The sequence below is a fragment of the Lepidochelys olivacea genome (genome assembly GCF_965140295.1).
Source record: "Lepidochelys olivacea isolate rLepOli2 genome assembly, chromosome: 8".
NCBI lineage: Eukaryota > Metazoa > Chordata > Testudines > Cheloniidae > Lepidochelys > Lepidochelys olivacea.
The window spans coordinates 72329671-72346658 of NC_140418.1; the positions used below are offsets into that span (position 1 = coordinate 72329671).

The window sequence follows — 16988 nt, forward strand, 5'->3', positions numbered from 1 at the left end:
CTTGGTACAAACTTTGCCTTGTCCTTGAACCCTATGCTGCCACCACCAAGAGTCTTACACAAAGACCAGGGAAAGAGGCAACTTGGAGATGTCTTTCCCTAAAATATCCCCCCAAGCCCTACACCCCCTTTCCTGGGGAAGGCTTGGTAAGAATCCTCACCAATTTGTACAGGTGAACACAGACCCAAACCCTTGGATCTTAAGAACAATGAAAAATCAATCAGGTTCTTAAAAGAGGAATCTTAATTAAAGAAAAGGTAAAAGAATCACCTCTGTAAAATCAGAATGGTAAATACCTTACAGGGTAATCAGATTCAAAACATAGAGAATTCCTCTAGGCAGAACCTTAAGTTACAAAAAGACACAAAAACAGGAATATACATTCCATCCTGCACAGCTTATTTTACCAGGCATTAAACAAAAGGAAATCTAACGCATTTCTAGCTAGATTACTTACTAACTTTCACAGGAGTTGTAAGGCTCCATTCCTGATCTGTTCCCAGCCAAAGCATCACATAGACAGACAAACCCTTTGTGTCCCCCCCCCCCCCACTCCAGATTTGCAAGTATCTTGTCCCCTCATTGGTCATTTTGGGTCAGGTGCCAGCAAGGTTATCTTAGCTTCTTAACCCTTTACAGGTGAAAGGGTTTTGCCTCTGGCCAGGAGAGATTTTATAACACTGTATACAGAAAAGGTGTTACCCTTCCTTTTATATTTATGGCACGCCCCCCAAATCACAGATAGGGTGAAACACTGGCTCTGATTTTTTTCCTGGAGCTCTAGGAGAAAACAGAGTTAATAAGACACATGTACCTCTAAATATACTACTAACTGTATAAGGACTAACAATATTTTCCACATCTCAAGGACGATTTTAACCAGTTGATTCTGGGAAACTTTCACGGGAGAGTGCATCAGCCACTTTTTTAGAAGCTCCTAAGATGTGTTGTATGTCGAAATCAAAATCTTGGAGAGCTAAACTCCACCGAATACGTTTTTTGTTATTTCCCATGGCGGAATGAAGCCACTGTAACGCAGCATGGTCGGTTTGCAGGTGAAAACGCCATCCCCAAACATATGGGCGTACTTTTCCAGAGCTTAGACAGTGGCGTAACATTCCTTTTCATTGATTGACCAGTGGCTTTCCCTCTCAGACAGCTTCTTGCTAAGAAATATGACAGGATGGAACGCTTGATTTGGTCCTTCCTGCATTAAAACTGCTCCCACACCACGCTCGGTCGCATCTGTGGTTACTAGGAATGGTTTGTCAAAGTCTGGGGCCCTTAGCACAGGGTCAGACATGAGGGTCACTTTAAGCTAGTTAAAGACCTTCTGACACTCTTCAGTCCACTAAACTGCATTTGGCTGTTTCTTTTTGGTTAGGTCTGTCAGTGGGGCGGCGATTTGGCTGTATTGCGGTACAAATCGCCTGTAATATCTGGCCAGGCCTCAGAAGGATGGGACCTGGTTTCTTTGACATTGGGACAGGCAAAACCTTTATATTTATGACAGGTCCACTTAATCCAATGTCTTCATCTGATTGTGGATTCTTACCAGATATATTCAATTTTCTGCTATTACTATGTCTTTTCTCTTCACCTGTTTGTTTTCTCTTTGCTAGTTTCTCCTCCTCCTTATGTTCCTTTAATGTCTGTTCTCATTATGATTCCCTTCCCTCCTCTTTTGAATCCCGTTTTTAAGATGCTCTTAAAATAATACCCATAACAACTGATTCCTGATATATTTCACTGAAAATCCCATGAGATTAAGCAAACTCACTGTATTTTCACTACTAGACAGACCTTGACCACCAAACTGTAATGCTTGGATTATTATAGTGCTACAATTATTCTTGTAGGATTCGGGAGTAGTGAGATGTTGTTTTTAAAGTGTATCATTTCCCTCCCTCCCCTGAAATGTCATTTGTATGAAACAGAGTGCTCATAAAGTATACATTTCATATCATGTAGGAGGAGACAATACTTAATAATGAGGTAAGGCAGTTAGTTGTTAATTTGCCTTAAGAATTGTGATTTTCACACACACTAGAAGAAATGTGAAGCTTAATAAATTCATTATCAAAGCATTATTCTGTAATTTTAAATTGGAGTTTGACAACATGGTCATTGTTATTGGTTTGTAGGATTTTTAATTGAATTACTCAAAACACAAAACAGAACATAGAAGTGGAGTATAGTTAGCATACTAATGTTAACAGTATTACCAGTATGTTCAAAATTTTAAAATCATGTTATATTTGGTAATAGGGCATTTACCTGTTGTGTGTGTAGTAACATTTTGTTTGTCTATGGAAAACATTCCCTGTGAATGGATTTTCTTAGAAACCTTAATTGTGACCCTGCCTTCAAGTTCATGCATATGTGAAAGAATGATGGTGATAGAGATCCCTTTATTTTCCTTTTTATTTTTATCATGATTACAGACTCTTCAGCAGGAATTGCCCATATGAATCATAGAAGGTATAGTGAAGGTGAATCTGGCCAAAACATCAGTCATGCTAGCCCACTTGGAAAGGACATGAGAAGGATTTGGGGGGGGAGGGTTAATGAGAATTTTGTTGTCTTGGGAACCATCACAGAGGGTACAGGAAGTGAGTGCTTCACAAAGCAGAAGGGAAAGCACAGCTTTCTTAAAAGCTTCTGACAATTTGCTCTTACTCTTGTAGTCACTCTCTAAGACTCTGAAAGTCGTAATACTAATGAAATGTAGAAAATTCAGGAGACATTTCAGTAGACTACATAATTACAATGGTTTTTAATGTTCACAACATACTAATTACACATGCCTTGCTCCTAGCTTTGTGTAAAGCATTGGCGTTGTTAATGCCTATGGTACCCTATAGACAAGATTTCTTAGAAAGGATGTGATCAACAAGCAGGAGGCTATGAAAAGTTCAACAATTTGAAATCTTTCATCCTGACACATGGTAGAAGGTATCTAACAAAGGTTACACTCAGTACACATCATCTTAATATCAGTTACTTACTACAGATTTTATTTGTATGCCAACACTGGGTACTGTAAGTATGAATTAACAGTGTACTCACTAGTCTCTTCACTACCCATGTCTGAATTTTCTAGAATAGGCTCTAGCTTTATCTTTGCATTTTGGCTCAACTCATGCTCTGGTTAGTGAAATTAATTTGAAAACAGACCATTTATAGTGTATCCAAACTGAATAAAGATGCAAATTACGACTATTTTTAAAAGCGGTGGGAAATTCTAGTCAATACATAGACTTTACATTCTTTAATTTGCCACTGGAGCATGAAAGATTTATGATTTTCTGAAGTACCTGTTATATTCTACCTATTTATTTATAGTAAAGGGACTAAGAGATTGCCTACCTGACTACAAGAAAAAGCTATTTGTAGCTACAGTGCTCGTATATTTAAAGGAGTGTTGTATTCTTTCCTTTAAAATTTCTCATGTACGACATAAACCTAATCAAACCTTTATGCCCTCTAGCAGGTAACCTCTGCATGAACTAAAGAGTTGAAATATTGTTTAATCATGCTGTATACCACTTTTTTACAGTGATATGAGAAGCATTATTTTGGTCATATAGAAACAACCAAGATGAAATATGTTCTTCTATGAGGGGAGAAATGTCTTTTTTATTAGCCATCAACTTAAATGTTCTGATAATGTCAATGAATAATTCTTTCTACTCACACCTCATAGTTTATCAGCATTTTAATGCACTGTTTCAATTTTTGAACTTGGAATATTTAGACCTGAGTATTGACTTAGTCTCTGAATGAAACTGTTTGCTAATTTCAGCTGTCAATCCTTGCTTCACTCTTACAGTCCAAAATTCAACTATTATTAACCTTTGTTGTGACAACTGATGAGAATAATGGTTGAATTTTGGTCCTTTAATGTTGAGTGAAATCAATAGCTGTAAATTGTAGTACCAGTCCTACCTGATCTATCACAGTCAAACAAAAGGAAGCCTTTCCCAATGCATGGAAGATGGCTGCGGAAATTTAAAAAATCTCTATTTAAGATTAAGGGAATACAGTGCTTTTTAAAATTAGTTTGTTTTATAGACATTGGTATGTTTGGGGGTTTTCACATTTTTAAATTAAAAAAGCCAAATCTGGGCTAACGAAATGCAGCATGGTTCCACTCTCTGCGTAGAAGCAAGGCTCTGTCATCAAAATTAATTGAATTGTCTTTTTCTTCATGGTGGGGAAGAAAAAACCCAAAACAATAAAGCCTTTACCTGAGCTGAAAAAGGGAATAATTGCAAAGGCTACTAAATAAAGACAACTTAAAACATTTTGAGCTACCCCTGTTTTTGCTACTAACAATCCTCTTATCATTGTTTCAACTCTCAGCACTAATCTATTTTTTAGACTTTTGTGTATTTGGTCAGTCAAAACTTTCATGCTGATTTTTGACCTTGTCTTCAAGTTGGTTAATTTCCAGTCTTTAAATGGTACATTTTCAAAGCAATGTGTAGGAGTTTTGTGAACAAATCCTGCTAACAAGGAATTCAAAGTGGAGCTCCAATGCATCGCTTTGATAAATGTATTCTTGAGTTTGGATACTGACCTGTGTTAATATTGGCAGCTATTAGATGAGATATGTTAAAATGTGAAGCATAGTCTGTTGTGTTTTTTAACTGCTAACAGTGTTCTATTGTGCAGCTGCAATATTGTGTGCAAGTAAAAAATGCTATAGTAATTTTTCTCAGGTTTAAATTGTTCAAATTGTAATGGGGAAAGATGGTAAACAAAGTATTTATCACATATTTATGAAACCCTACAAAAAGGCTGTTTGAAAACCTAGAGAAGGGAGGGGATCAAAATAATGTTTTTCAAGATGACCTATATCAAAATTGTTAATTATAAGATGAAACATGGTAGTAAAACAGACTTTATTTCTGGCGCCTCCCAGAAATTAAATTAGCTGTTCAGGAGAGAGGGCAAACTAGATGGAGTTACAAGATTGAATAAAATTAAGAGGATAGAAGATGGGGATGTGCTTGAACGAAGCTTATTCAGAAGTCCTGTTTTCTGTCATAATCTTTTATGAATTTAGAGAACTGTATTTTTTTAATGCTCCACCAGAATTATGAGTTGAGGCTTTGTACTGGAGCTGAGTATTGTTATAAAGTCTTTAAATAAGCTATATGCATGCAGGGTTTCTTTCTGAACAACAGTAGGGTCGCTGTCCAGTTCTGGCAATGTCTTAGAAGCTGCTGTTGTTTCTTCTAATGATAGAATGGGACTCAGAACTTTGATGTCTCAACTCAGCCATGACAAAAAGCATGGCCCTAATCCAAAGTGACTTGATTCTGTCCAACGACAGTTGGTATGATTGGAAAAAGGAGAGAATCTATCTCCATTAGGCTCCACAGAGTGGAAATTAAAAGTGACTGATCTGAACAACGCCTGCTCAAGTCATGACACCCTGCTTACAGCTTTACCTACATGTTGGGGCTTTATTTCTTTTAAGACTGAGAACAAAGCTAGAATCTGGTCTTTTTTTGGTTTTTATAGGGTAATTAAGAGAATAAGAATTATAGGGCTAAATCCTGATGCTCATCTTCAGTTTTTACTCATTCCTTACTCAGGCAAGCCTCTGTTGTTTTAATACAAGTTTATATGGGCATGATCTTTAAATAGTATTGTCTTTGTGTGAGTAAGAAAGGCAATTTTTTAAAAAATTGAGACTAGCCATGTTATACAGGAGGTTGTATTAACAGGAGTGTCACACGTAAGACACCTGTGGTAATTGTTCTGCTCTCCTCTGTGCTGGTGAGGCCCCAGTTGGAGTATTGTATCCAGTTTTGGGCACCATACTTTAAGAAAGATATGAACAAATTGGAGAGAGTTCAGAGGAGAGCAACAACTGTGATAAGAATTCTAGGAAATGTGACCTATGAGGAAAGATTGAAAGAATAAGGCCTGTTTAGTCTAAAGAAGAGAAGGCTGAGAGGGGATATAAGTCTTCAAATATAAAGTGCACATTTTCAAAATCTCCTCTAAATTTGAGGCTGGAATTTTCTGCATGCAGAAAGGTATTTTGTCACCTAACTCCTATTGATTTCCCTGGGTTTTAGGCACCTAACTGCCTTTTTAGGAGCTAGGCCTTAGGCACTTTAGAAAATGTTACCCAACATTCATAAATAACGACATGTATAACTATGAGTACCATCAATCCTGCATTCGGTTAAGCTCCCCCTTTGCTGTCTCTTTTGACAGCTGTGGCTGGTGGAAGATGTTGACTGAATTCTCTCTTGTCAAATTTCCTGAGAAATGAGGAAATATTTTACTCCAACTATAAGGAGAGGGTTATTCGTCTCCCACCTTGGGAAATTTTTCCCCTAATTTGACAGGCTTTAAATAAATTATTAGTTTTAATTAAGTTTGAAATGGGACAATGCATAAACTAAAAAGCCCCTTGCTAGGATAAGCGGATACAATAAGATTAGCTGTGAAATTCTCAAATTATATCTCTTTTGCTATAGTGATTAATTGCAACTCTGTAATTAGGTACTATGAAATTTAGGCAGTTTTATGAAGGTAATTTTGGACATCCCAGAGGTGGGAGGAGAAGAGATTACTTTTTTGTATATCACATGGAACAGAGTAATAGTAATCTGAAAAGCAGTACTTGGATAACTGGAAAGAGACTCTGAAGACATCAATTTGGAATGATTTAAGGTGAACCCCTTTGCTTTTTTTATGAATGTTGGAAGCAAGGGCAAGAGAGTGAATCATCAAACACAGACACCATGAAACTTTAAAATGGTAATTCTTAAAATCCCAGTCTTTTAAAGGCTAGATCCTAGCCCTGGTTTATCTGAAGGGAAGAAGTGTGGTAGCCACATACATTATGTAAATTGGCTACACACTGGACCAACAAATCCTGTTGGCTTGGTGCACTGTGGAATGGGGATCAAAGAAAGCCCAGATCTTTTCTGTGAGCAGCTGTCTTGGAGCTGCTTGAATGAAGGGGGAGTCTAGGGAAATGAGTATGCCTCCATCTCTCAAGCTTTCCTATATGGATTCTAATCCTTACTGCCCCCAGCCCAACAAAGGTATGGAAGTTACTGCAGTACCTCTTATTCACCTCTAACAGGCACAACAAAGCAAGGCCAAGAACAGAGTCTCTTCATCAGAGGAATCCACTAGAAGAGAGGGAGTGTCTTAGATGTGATGGGCCCACTGTGAGCTTCCTCGCTGACACTCTCCATGGTAGATTGTTGAGTTTTTTGGAGTTAGGTGAATACATTTCTAAAATTAAAATGTAATGGCCCAGTCTTGCAAGCACTCCATCCATGGAGCTCCAGAGGGAGGAGAGGGGTCCTGGTTATGTTAAGTCTCACTTTCGCTGGCTCCGTCTTGCTGCTTCCCTATCTTGCACCATACAAGCCATTCTTCCTTGTCCTAAAGGTACCCACACTACTTAGTGTAACTTTTTTACTATCCAGATTGAGGGAGTTATGTGCATTATTTTTTATAAATATCACATGCGCCTTAGATTACCTGTGTGATATTATTCTGCCTGGCTGCATAAAGTTAAATCAAAGGAGGCAGCAAGTGGTAGAAATGAAGAAATGGCAAAGATAGGTACTATTATAGAGAATGCATTTGTGGGGAAACAACGGGGAAACTATTAGTTGGGGAATACTCCTGGCCTAGCTCCAACTGGGCTGGCAAAGTTTACTCTTCCTAGGCCAAACCAAGGAATATAGGAGATGCTAAATCTTAAATATGCTGAGCCTAGGGAAGAAGAGAGGGTTGAGTGGGCTGTCAGCAGCTGCCCTGAAGGGAAACAATGAGGAGGACAAGAATGCAGAGGGTAAGTCTAGTGATGGAGATAATGAGATAACAGGGCTGAACGGAATTTACAAAGCCTGCAAGGAAAGATTAAGATTTAGATGAGGGGAAAGATGCATACAAACCTGTATTGTTTTTACCATATGCTTTGAGTGCTATTGACTTTTGGGGTGAATAGATAATGCTGTGTTTTTTGAAGGAGCTGGTTTTCAGTCACATTAATCAACCACTGTCATCAACTCCTTCTGGAAGAGAAGTGTTAACAGGTGCCAGACACAGTTAGTCCTGTTGTACATCAGAGTTGTAAACAGGGGCTGCAGCCCAGAGACCCAATCCTGGAGTGGTAGGACTGTGTGGTTCAAACTGAGAAGGCTGAAGATAGCAAAACTTGTGTAATGCGTAGCTTGCCCTGTAACTATGATAAGTGCTAGTTCCAAAATCCGCTTAACTTGTCCATAATAAGAACAATATAAGGAGAAGGGACACAATGAAATTGAAAGGCAAAATGTAATACTGTTAAAAGTATTTTTTTTATACACTGCATGATTAACCTGTAAAACTCATTGCTATAATATATCCTTAATAGAAGAGCTTTCTGGTATTCAAAAAAGAATTAGAGATTAATATAGATATCGACAGACTTGAAAACGTTTTTATCTTATCTAACGTAAGTAAAACCTTTCACTTCAGGGCATAAGACAGCTAGTAATTGATAAGAATTGGGAAGAAAGTTCCTCGTAAGCAGATCTCCTACATGGTGTCTTGCATCTTTCTCTGAAGCATCTGCAATTGACCATTATCAAAGACAGGATTATTCATTTAGATGAATCACTGGCATGATCCAGTGTGGCAATTCCTGTATTTCTAAATAAGTATGCATTACTGAGTAACAACATTCAGGATTTTGGCTGCCAGAAGAGTCACACTCTGCACTTTCTGTAATTGCAGCCAGCCAAATCCTTCAGTCCTTACTCTGTCCCTATACAGGCAAAACTGCTTCCATTAAAGTAATTAAGGACTGACTGAAGACTGTAACATTTGGTCCATTTTATGTAATTGTAAATAGGCAAGATTAGCTAATGTACTATATTGAACAATACAGTTTCTTTCTGAAATTCCTGGGAAAATTTCTCTTGTGGCTTCTAGTTTTCTGACAAATATCATCTCATTTTAAAATAGCAAATGTATATGAATTGTCTTCCAGATGTTCCCAAAATGCATTTGTCTGGCTGTGGTCATAAAATATTTTATCTTTTGATCCTATTCCTGTTACTCAAGCCACATCTCCTCAGCTCCCTTGATTAAACATCCTTACTGTGGGGACTACCACTATATCTCCACTTTCTTCCTCTTCTTTCCCCATCTTTCTTTCTGTTATTTCTTCCACTTCCCTGTTTTTTATGACTCCTCTTTTCTTACATCTGTATCTCGTTCCCTGAAGTAACTCTCAGTTCCTGGTATTCATGGGCTTTGCTGCTACCCCCTTCCATTTTCCATTAATTAAATTATTAATGCTAACACCAAAGTGTCATTACTGGGATTACGTTCAACATCCTCACCCCATACCAAAGGATGGGGAGTACACAGAACTAATGTTTCAAGCCATCGGCAGACTCAGAAAGACAAGAGAGTATCAATTTATGCACAGTTCATTTGAAAGGTTATCTTTACAATCAAGTACTTTGGCAAAAATCTGATTTTTTTTAATGAAAATTTAGATTCTGGAATCTGAGTATTTGATGCATTGTAGTGGCATTTGTTAATCAGGCTGTCAAGGTTCCTCCCCCACTCTGAACTCTAGGGTACAGATGTGGGGACCTGCATGAAAAACCTCCTAAGCTTATCTTTACCAGCTTAGGTCAAAACTTCCCCAAGGTACAGAATATTCCACCCGTCGTCCTTGGATTGGCCGCTACCACCACCAAACTAATACTGGTTACTGGGGAAGAGCTGTTTGGACGCGTCTTTCCCCCCAAAATACTTCCCAAAACCTTGCACCCCACTTCCTGGACAAGGTTTGGTAAAAAGCCTCACCAATTTGCCTAGGTGACTACAGACCCAGACCCTTGGATCTTAAGAACAATGAACAATCCTCCCAACACTTGCACCCCCCCCCTTTCCTGGGAAATGTTGGATAAAAAGCCTCACCAATTTGCATAGGTGACCACAGACCCAAACCCTTGTATCTGAGAACAATGAAAAAGCATTCAGTTTCTTACAAGAAGACTTTTAATAAAAATAGAAGTAAATAGAAATAAAGAAATCTCCCCTGTAAAATCAGGATGGTAGATATCTTACAGGGTAATTAGATTCAAAAACATAGAGAACCCCTCTAGGCAAAACCTTAAGTTACAAAAAAGATACACAGACAGAAATAGTTATTCTATTCAGCACAATTCTTTTCTCAGCCATTTAAAGAAATCATAATCTAACACATACCTAGCTAGATTACTTACTAAAAGTTCTAAGACTCCATTCCTGGTCTATCCCCGGCAGAAACCCAGCATATAGACAGACACACAGACCCTTTGTTTCTCTCCCTCCTCCCAGCTTTTGAAAGTATCTTGTCTCCTCATTGGTCATTTTGGTCAGGTGCCAGCGAGGTTACCTTTAGCTTCTTAACCCTTTACAGGTGAGAGGAGCTTTCCCCTGGCCAGGAGGGATTTCAAAGGGGTTTACCCTTCCCTTTATATTTATGACACAGGCCATGTAGGGTGGATTTTTGATGCTGCAGGTCTAATAGTAAGAATTCAAATTCCAACCTGTAAATGTAGACATTGGGGTAGCATGTAACTATTCTTATTTTGCACCTTTTGAAAAGCCCAGGTTAACTAAAAGAAGGTGACATGAATATTTATTACAAAAAACACACTAGCAAATTTTAATGGCTAGGATGAGGTAAACATGGATGTAATGATCTGTCCAAGGTGAATTAGAAGGACTGATATGTGTTTAAAAGCTTAAGTGTGTTGTAGTGAGACAGTACTTTTACGGTAACATGGCAAGCGCTAATAGACCATCATTATGAGTTATATAGTGCAAACATCTTTTACATTATTGTCAGAATGTCTACGGGAAAGAATTAACATCATTCTTCTAGAGGTTCTCTTTCTTTACTAGGCCCAAGGAAATTTATAACTGAGAAATGAAACTCACAAAGATGCAACTGCTCTCATAATCCAGCTGTTATAAATGCAGCTGTTATAAATATTGCAGGAAAGTTGCATGTGCAGGGTAAATCACCCTTTTTATTAGTTGGAATTTGCAGAGCTAAGTCTCATGATTTTTCTGTCCATGAAAAGGCATTGTATGCTGTGTAGATGCACTGTATATATTGGTGTAATGTTTATATTTAATTGTTCAAGGTCAAATAAAAAAAAGCAATGGCACATTTTTCCTATGCAGGAGGCCAAGATTTGTTAAACTGACATCTTCAAAATCAAGTGAACTTCATAATGTAGCCTCATCTTAAGCCCATTATATTTTCATAGCAATGACAATGTTGGATGTCTTTGCAATTAATATCCAAATGAGAATCATCTTTTTATGTATGACAGATTTAATGATCTGTGCCAAAGATAAAGAATTAGTAAATATAAACAATAGCCAGGGTTGCAATTAAACTATATACAGGAAACAAGTTTATACTGCATCTTGTAATAGCACTTTTCACTTTTTCTGAAAACATTTTAACACACCTGAATCAGAATAGCAAAGTCTATAATGAGTTCAAAATTTTAGGGTAACTTATTAAAAAGCATTATCAGTAATGACTTACGAGGAGAGGCTGAGGGAACTGGGATTGTTTAGTCTATGGAAGAGAAGAATGAGGGGGGATTTGACAGCTGCTTTTAACTACCTGAAAGCTGGATCCAAAAAGGATGGATCTAGACTGTTCTCAGTGATAGCAGATGATAGAACAAGGAGTAATGGTCTCAAGTTGCAGTGGGGGAGATTTAGGTTGGATATTAGGAAAAAAAATTTCACTAGGAGGGTGGTGAAACCCTGGAATGTGTTACCTATGGAGGTGGTGAAATCCCCTTCCTTAGAAGTTTTTAAGGTCAGGCTTGACAAAGCCCTGGCTGGGATTATTTAGTTGGGGATTGGTCCTGCTCTGGGCAGGGGGTTGGACTAGATGACTTCCAGAGGTCCCTTCCAACTTTGATATTCTATGATTCTAAGTGTCAGGGGGAAAAGCTTGTACTAAATGTTATATTTAAAAACAAAAAACAAACAAACATCCACCCATACTTATTGCATAGGCCAGAATCAAAGCACACTACTGCCACTGAAGTGAGCCTGGAAAGCATAAGAAGTCAAAGCATGAAGATTTCTATTTCTAACTTTAAAAGAAAAAATTTTGATTTTTCATTAAACTTTTTGCCATCCTAATCTATATTCTGAATTAATGGAGTGTGTAGAAATCTGAAATGCATAAGGGCTGGAAGGTTCAGGATGGTGTTATTTCATGTTACAGTGATTATTTACATGGAATAGCAAAAAGATAATTTTTATATTAATGGATTAAATATATTCCTTGTTGCCTGAAGTTTTATTTTATCCCATTGGCAAGTGAACATTCTACGGTATCTTTGTCTCTTGGTAAAGATTTCTTTTTCTTTGTTTTATGTGATCTAATTCTTCTGTAATGGATTTGCAGTTCACTTTTACTGTGTTAACCTAAGTTAACTAATGAGACAAGATACAACTGTGAAGTGTAATTTCAGAAAACCACAGTACAACAGATTGTCATAAAGTTTTGCTATTGCATATCTATACATTTAAATCATATTACTTTTAAATATGTCCTATATTTATCTTCCCTGTTTGAACAGAATCCAGAGCTAGTCCGAAACATCTGTCGCTGGGTTAGACAAGCTGTTCAGATTCCCTTCTTCGCAAAGCTGACCCCAAATGTCACTGATATTGTGAATATTGCAGTGGCTGCCCAGGAAGGTAACAAACTCAAATGCATGTAATTATACTGATTTGCAGCTTTATTGCTCAAAGCAGTAACAAATATTAATAAAAGCTAGAATGAAACAGATTGTTTAAAATATTTAGAGTAAGCATAGTGCTTGCTATTAAAGGCTGTCTATACAATTTTGCTCTCTGTATAATCTAGTTTATTAACATATAAAGTGAATACTGTAGAGTAAACATCTATCTATCTAGAAACAGCGGTTGGTGATATAGATATAGAGATATAAAAGCATGATTTTATATGTATAATGTGGCCAACATTTATTTACTGTGATGTAGCATTTTGGAGTAAGACCAAATTTTATGGGGTTTTTATATCCATTTTTTCAGTTTTCAAAATGCTCCGTCCTGGTAAATACAATTTGTCCAAACAGATAATAGACTCAGTCAGTTAGGCCCACTTAATAGTTTCACTGCATTTTTCTTTGTGTAACCATAATTTCTTCATTGAGTGCTTGTCCATCTGTGTATGCCACACATGGGTGTGCATGCATGCCATGCACCCAAGTCCAGAATTTCTAGCAAGCAGTGTCCTTTGGCCTGCATATACACAGTAGTTCACCTCATGCTTCAAATCGAGGTCATGAGAAGCAGTGCAAACCAATACCTCTCTAGTTCCTTCTTATTGCCGCGTGGCCTGAGTCAGCATCCCTGCATCCATGGTTTTCTCCAGCTTTTACTATTATTACTCTGCAAATAAATTTGAAAATAGCTTATAGTTCATATTAGTATAGTTAGAGTTCTTAGTATAATAAGTATAGATAGTGTTTGTTCTAAGAGTCTGGGATGTGCCCGGAGTCCCAAGGTTCAAGAACTGTGTCCTCTCCCGCTACTCCTTTTCTGTGAACGACAAGCACCAATGTTGTCTCTACTGTCTGGAGAGACGAATATTGCTGCAAAATGCAGCATCTGCCACTCTTTTCCATCATAAATTCATGATCTTAGATTAAGAAAACACCTTATGGAGAAGGCTATGTGGCCTCGCTGTGTTTCAAGCCAGGGAGTCCCTCCCGTACATCCACATTTCCAAAGACCTCCAGATACCATCGGAGAAGGTTAAGGACTTCCAACATTGGCTCTTAGATATTCTGCAGCCCGACAGGCCAGAGCAAGGCGGTACTCCCGTTTAACAAGGCTATTGTAAGGTCTGGTACACCTCAGCCTCATGTACCAATATGCCTAAGAGGGCCAACAGGCACTATTTCATCTCCGTCAAAGAGGCTGAATTTCTCTTCTCCCCCACCCCAGCACCCAACTCCCTGGTGGTACATGCAGCCAGCGGAGAGCAAGGTTGCAGCATCCCAAGACAACTCCAGCTGATAAGACCTTAAAGAGGTGGGACCTTTTAGGGAGAAAGATCTTTTCTTCTATGAGCTTACAGTTCCATATCACCAACTATCAGATCTTGTAGGAACATCTCAACTAGAACCTGATACCTTACTACAAGAAAACATGGACTCATTGTAGACAGCCAGGCAGCTGTCTCAAAAGTCTTCAGGTATCCCACTCATTTTGGATAACCTTCAGTTTTCAAAGAACTCAGGTCTTTCCATTAGCTCACTGCAGGTCCATCTCCTGGCAAGCTCATATACTGTTTTTCACAAGAAAAAAGTCTTTCTTAGATTGCATCCTAAATTCCTACCCAATGTTATTTCAGAATTTCATGTCAACTAAGCTGTTCACTTACCTGTTTTCTTCCTGAAACCCCATGCCTTTGTTAAGGGGAGGAAGCTCCATTCTTTCCATATCAGGCGCTCCTTATTAATTTACCTGCGGGAGACCAAATCTCTCAGAAAGTTTCCTGGTCTATTTCTCACCATAGCAGAGAGGTTGTGAGGACAAACTGTATCCTCACAGAGGATCTCCAAATGGGTTTCTGGGTGCATCATCATGTGCTACAAGTAGCCCATATCCCTCCAACTGTCAGAATAAAGGCATATTCCACCAGAGCATAATCTGCCCCTGTTGCATTACTGCAGGAATTACCATTGCTGGACATATGCAGGGCAGCTACCTGGAGTTCCATTCAGACTTTCACTAAACATTATTTGCTAGTTCAAACTTCCACCCTGGATGCAGCTGTGGGAACTGCAGTTTCATTTCAAGCATCTTCCTCACCAGCATCCTTGCACCCCCCTCAAATCTGAATACTGCTTGTCTGGAATACAGATAGGGACCAGCACTCAAAGAAGAAATGGAGCTTACTTACCTGTAACTAGAAGTTCTTCAAGTTGTGTGGTCTATATCTGTATTCCACTACCTACCCTCTACTTCACATCCTTCTGGATTTGCAGTAAGAGGAGAAACTAAAGGGACACCAGCCAATGTTTCCTCTTATGCCCTCAATCGCATGAGATGAATTACTGCGCATGTCTGGGCGAACAGACACTGCTTGTTAGAAGTTCCAGACTCAGGCACATGGACCACACATCTCTAAGAAAATCCAGTTACAGGTGAGTAACCTCCATATTCACAATGTGTAATAATATTATGGTCCAGATCCACTAGCATAATACGGTCCATTAGCCAGTATAGCCAGTCATGAGAGCATCATTTCAATGCAGGGGGATCTCCAATGCTATAGAGCTAGTGTGACAAATCCTATGTCTCATCCAGCAAAAGGAGCATGGCCAAGACCAAGAGAGATCGGTTTTAGGAGTTCCTATGCTCAACTGTCTTACTTTTTTGAGGGGACTAGCTCAATACCTAGCCAACCCAGGATTGGTTTTAAAGCCCCCTTCTGATTTGCACTGTGCTCTTTGGCCTCAGATGGGGATCTGGGCCTAAATATCTAACAACTTTACTTTATTTCTATGTTCATTTTCCTCTGTTGTACTTGTACAAGATGTTTAACAAAAAGTGAGTGTTATTTCTTTCCCAGGTGGTGCAGATGGTGTGACAGCCACGAACACTGTGTCAGGACTGATGGGCCTGAAAGCAGATTGCACACCTTGGCCTGCAGTTGGTGGAGAAAAGAAGACCACATATGGTGGCGTGTCTGGTAAGTGTTGCCTTTTTGATCCATAATGCTTCCTTGGAGGCTGACAAAACATCGAGAGGTCCTTGTAGTGGGCTTGAATATCATGTCTGCAGTAGTGCTGAGTTCTTAAAGCTCACTGTTGGTCAATGTTTCTAATAGTCATGACAGATGGAACAGATTGAGTGTGAAGACTCCTGTGTTGCCCTTTCCTTAATGGTAAAACACTGCAACAGAACACTGCGATAGGGTCACTGGTGAGGGAGGAAAATCTCTTCTCTTGTGACCCACAGTTTTCCTAGAATTTTTCATTCTGTCACAATTGTCAGGCCACATGTTAGACAGAGGCTAATGAAAGGGTATTGTAAGGGAAAAATATAAACATTCAATGCAGTATGTGTTTTGTAGACTGAACCTTTCTCCTACCACACTGAAATCCACTTACGATAAATCCTTTTATTTTCTCTCCACCATGATAAAAACAATATATCACATTTACTAAATATATGCATATTGTATTTTCTGTTCCTTTGTAATATTTATACTTGTGTTTCAGTGTGATGATTCAGGATTTGATTTTAAAACCAGCAACAAAAAGTTTTATACTCAAATTCATTGCCTATCCTCACTAATGTATTAATCTGTTGACCTTGTGCACGCTGTCACTGTGACAACAGGAACTGGGTCCTGCAAAGACAATGCTGTGAGCTTCTTGACTGTACTGGCATGAAGATTAGTCTCCATGGTGATAGAGAAAGTGGTAAATATACATAACATAATAGCATGCCACTGTTCAAGTAAAGCACTGCTGAATTGATCCAAAAAATGTATTTGGAGGAAATTGGACAGACCAAAAATGCTTTATTTCATGTAGTTATGTTATACTTCGAGAACATAGAGGGTCAAAGACAATGGGTTGTTTTTTTTAATTGACTTTAATGTGTACAAATCACATATGGTGGTAAATTACCTGTTGCCTTGGATAACTAAATAACATCCAGAAGTTTTTAAGGGCACCTCTATGCTACTGTGCAAGGATTTAAAAAATCTGCTTAATGTATAATGATTATTTCATAATGACTGTCAAACAAGGTATTAAAATATTATTGATATGCAGAATGGAGGATGCAGAGAGAGAGAGAGAGAGAAAGAGAAGATACACAATGTTAGGGGTTGTAGTACTCACTAGGCTTTCTGTCAGCCCATTTCA

At 38.4% G+C, this 16988-nt stretch overlaps 1 protein-coding gene across 1 annotated transcript in view; it reads left to right on the forward strand.

Annotated features, from left to right (window-relative positions):
* The window catches only part of DPYD (dihydropyrimidine dehydrogenase), a 537067-nt gene that overhangs the window by 408880 nt on the left and 111199 nt on the right, over positions 1–16988 (forward strand). Inside the window, exons 17-18 of the mRNA XM_084637885.1 lie at positions 12654–12774; positions 15683–15802. Of these exons, the coding sequence (XP_084494011.1) occupies positions 12654–12774; positions 15683–15802 (241 nt within the window). The remainder of the gene's footprint in view (positions 1–12653; positions 12775–15682; positions 15803–16988) is intronic.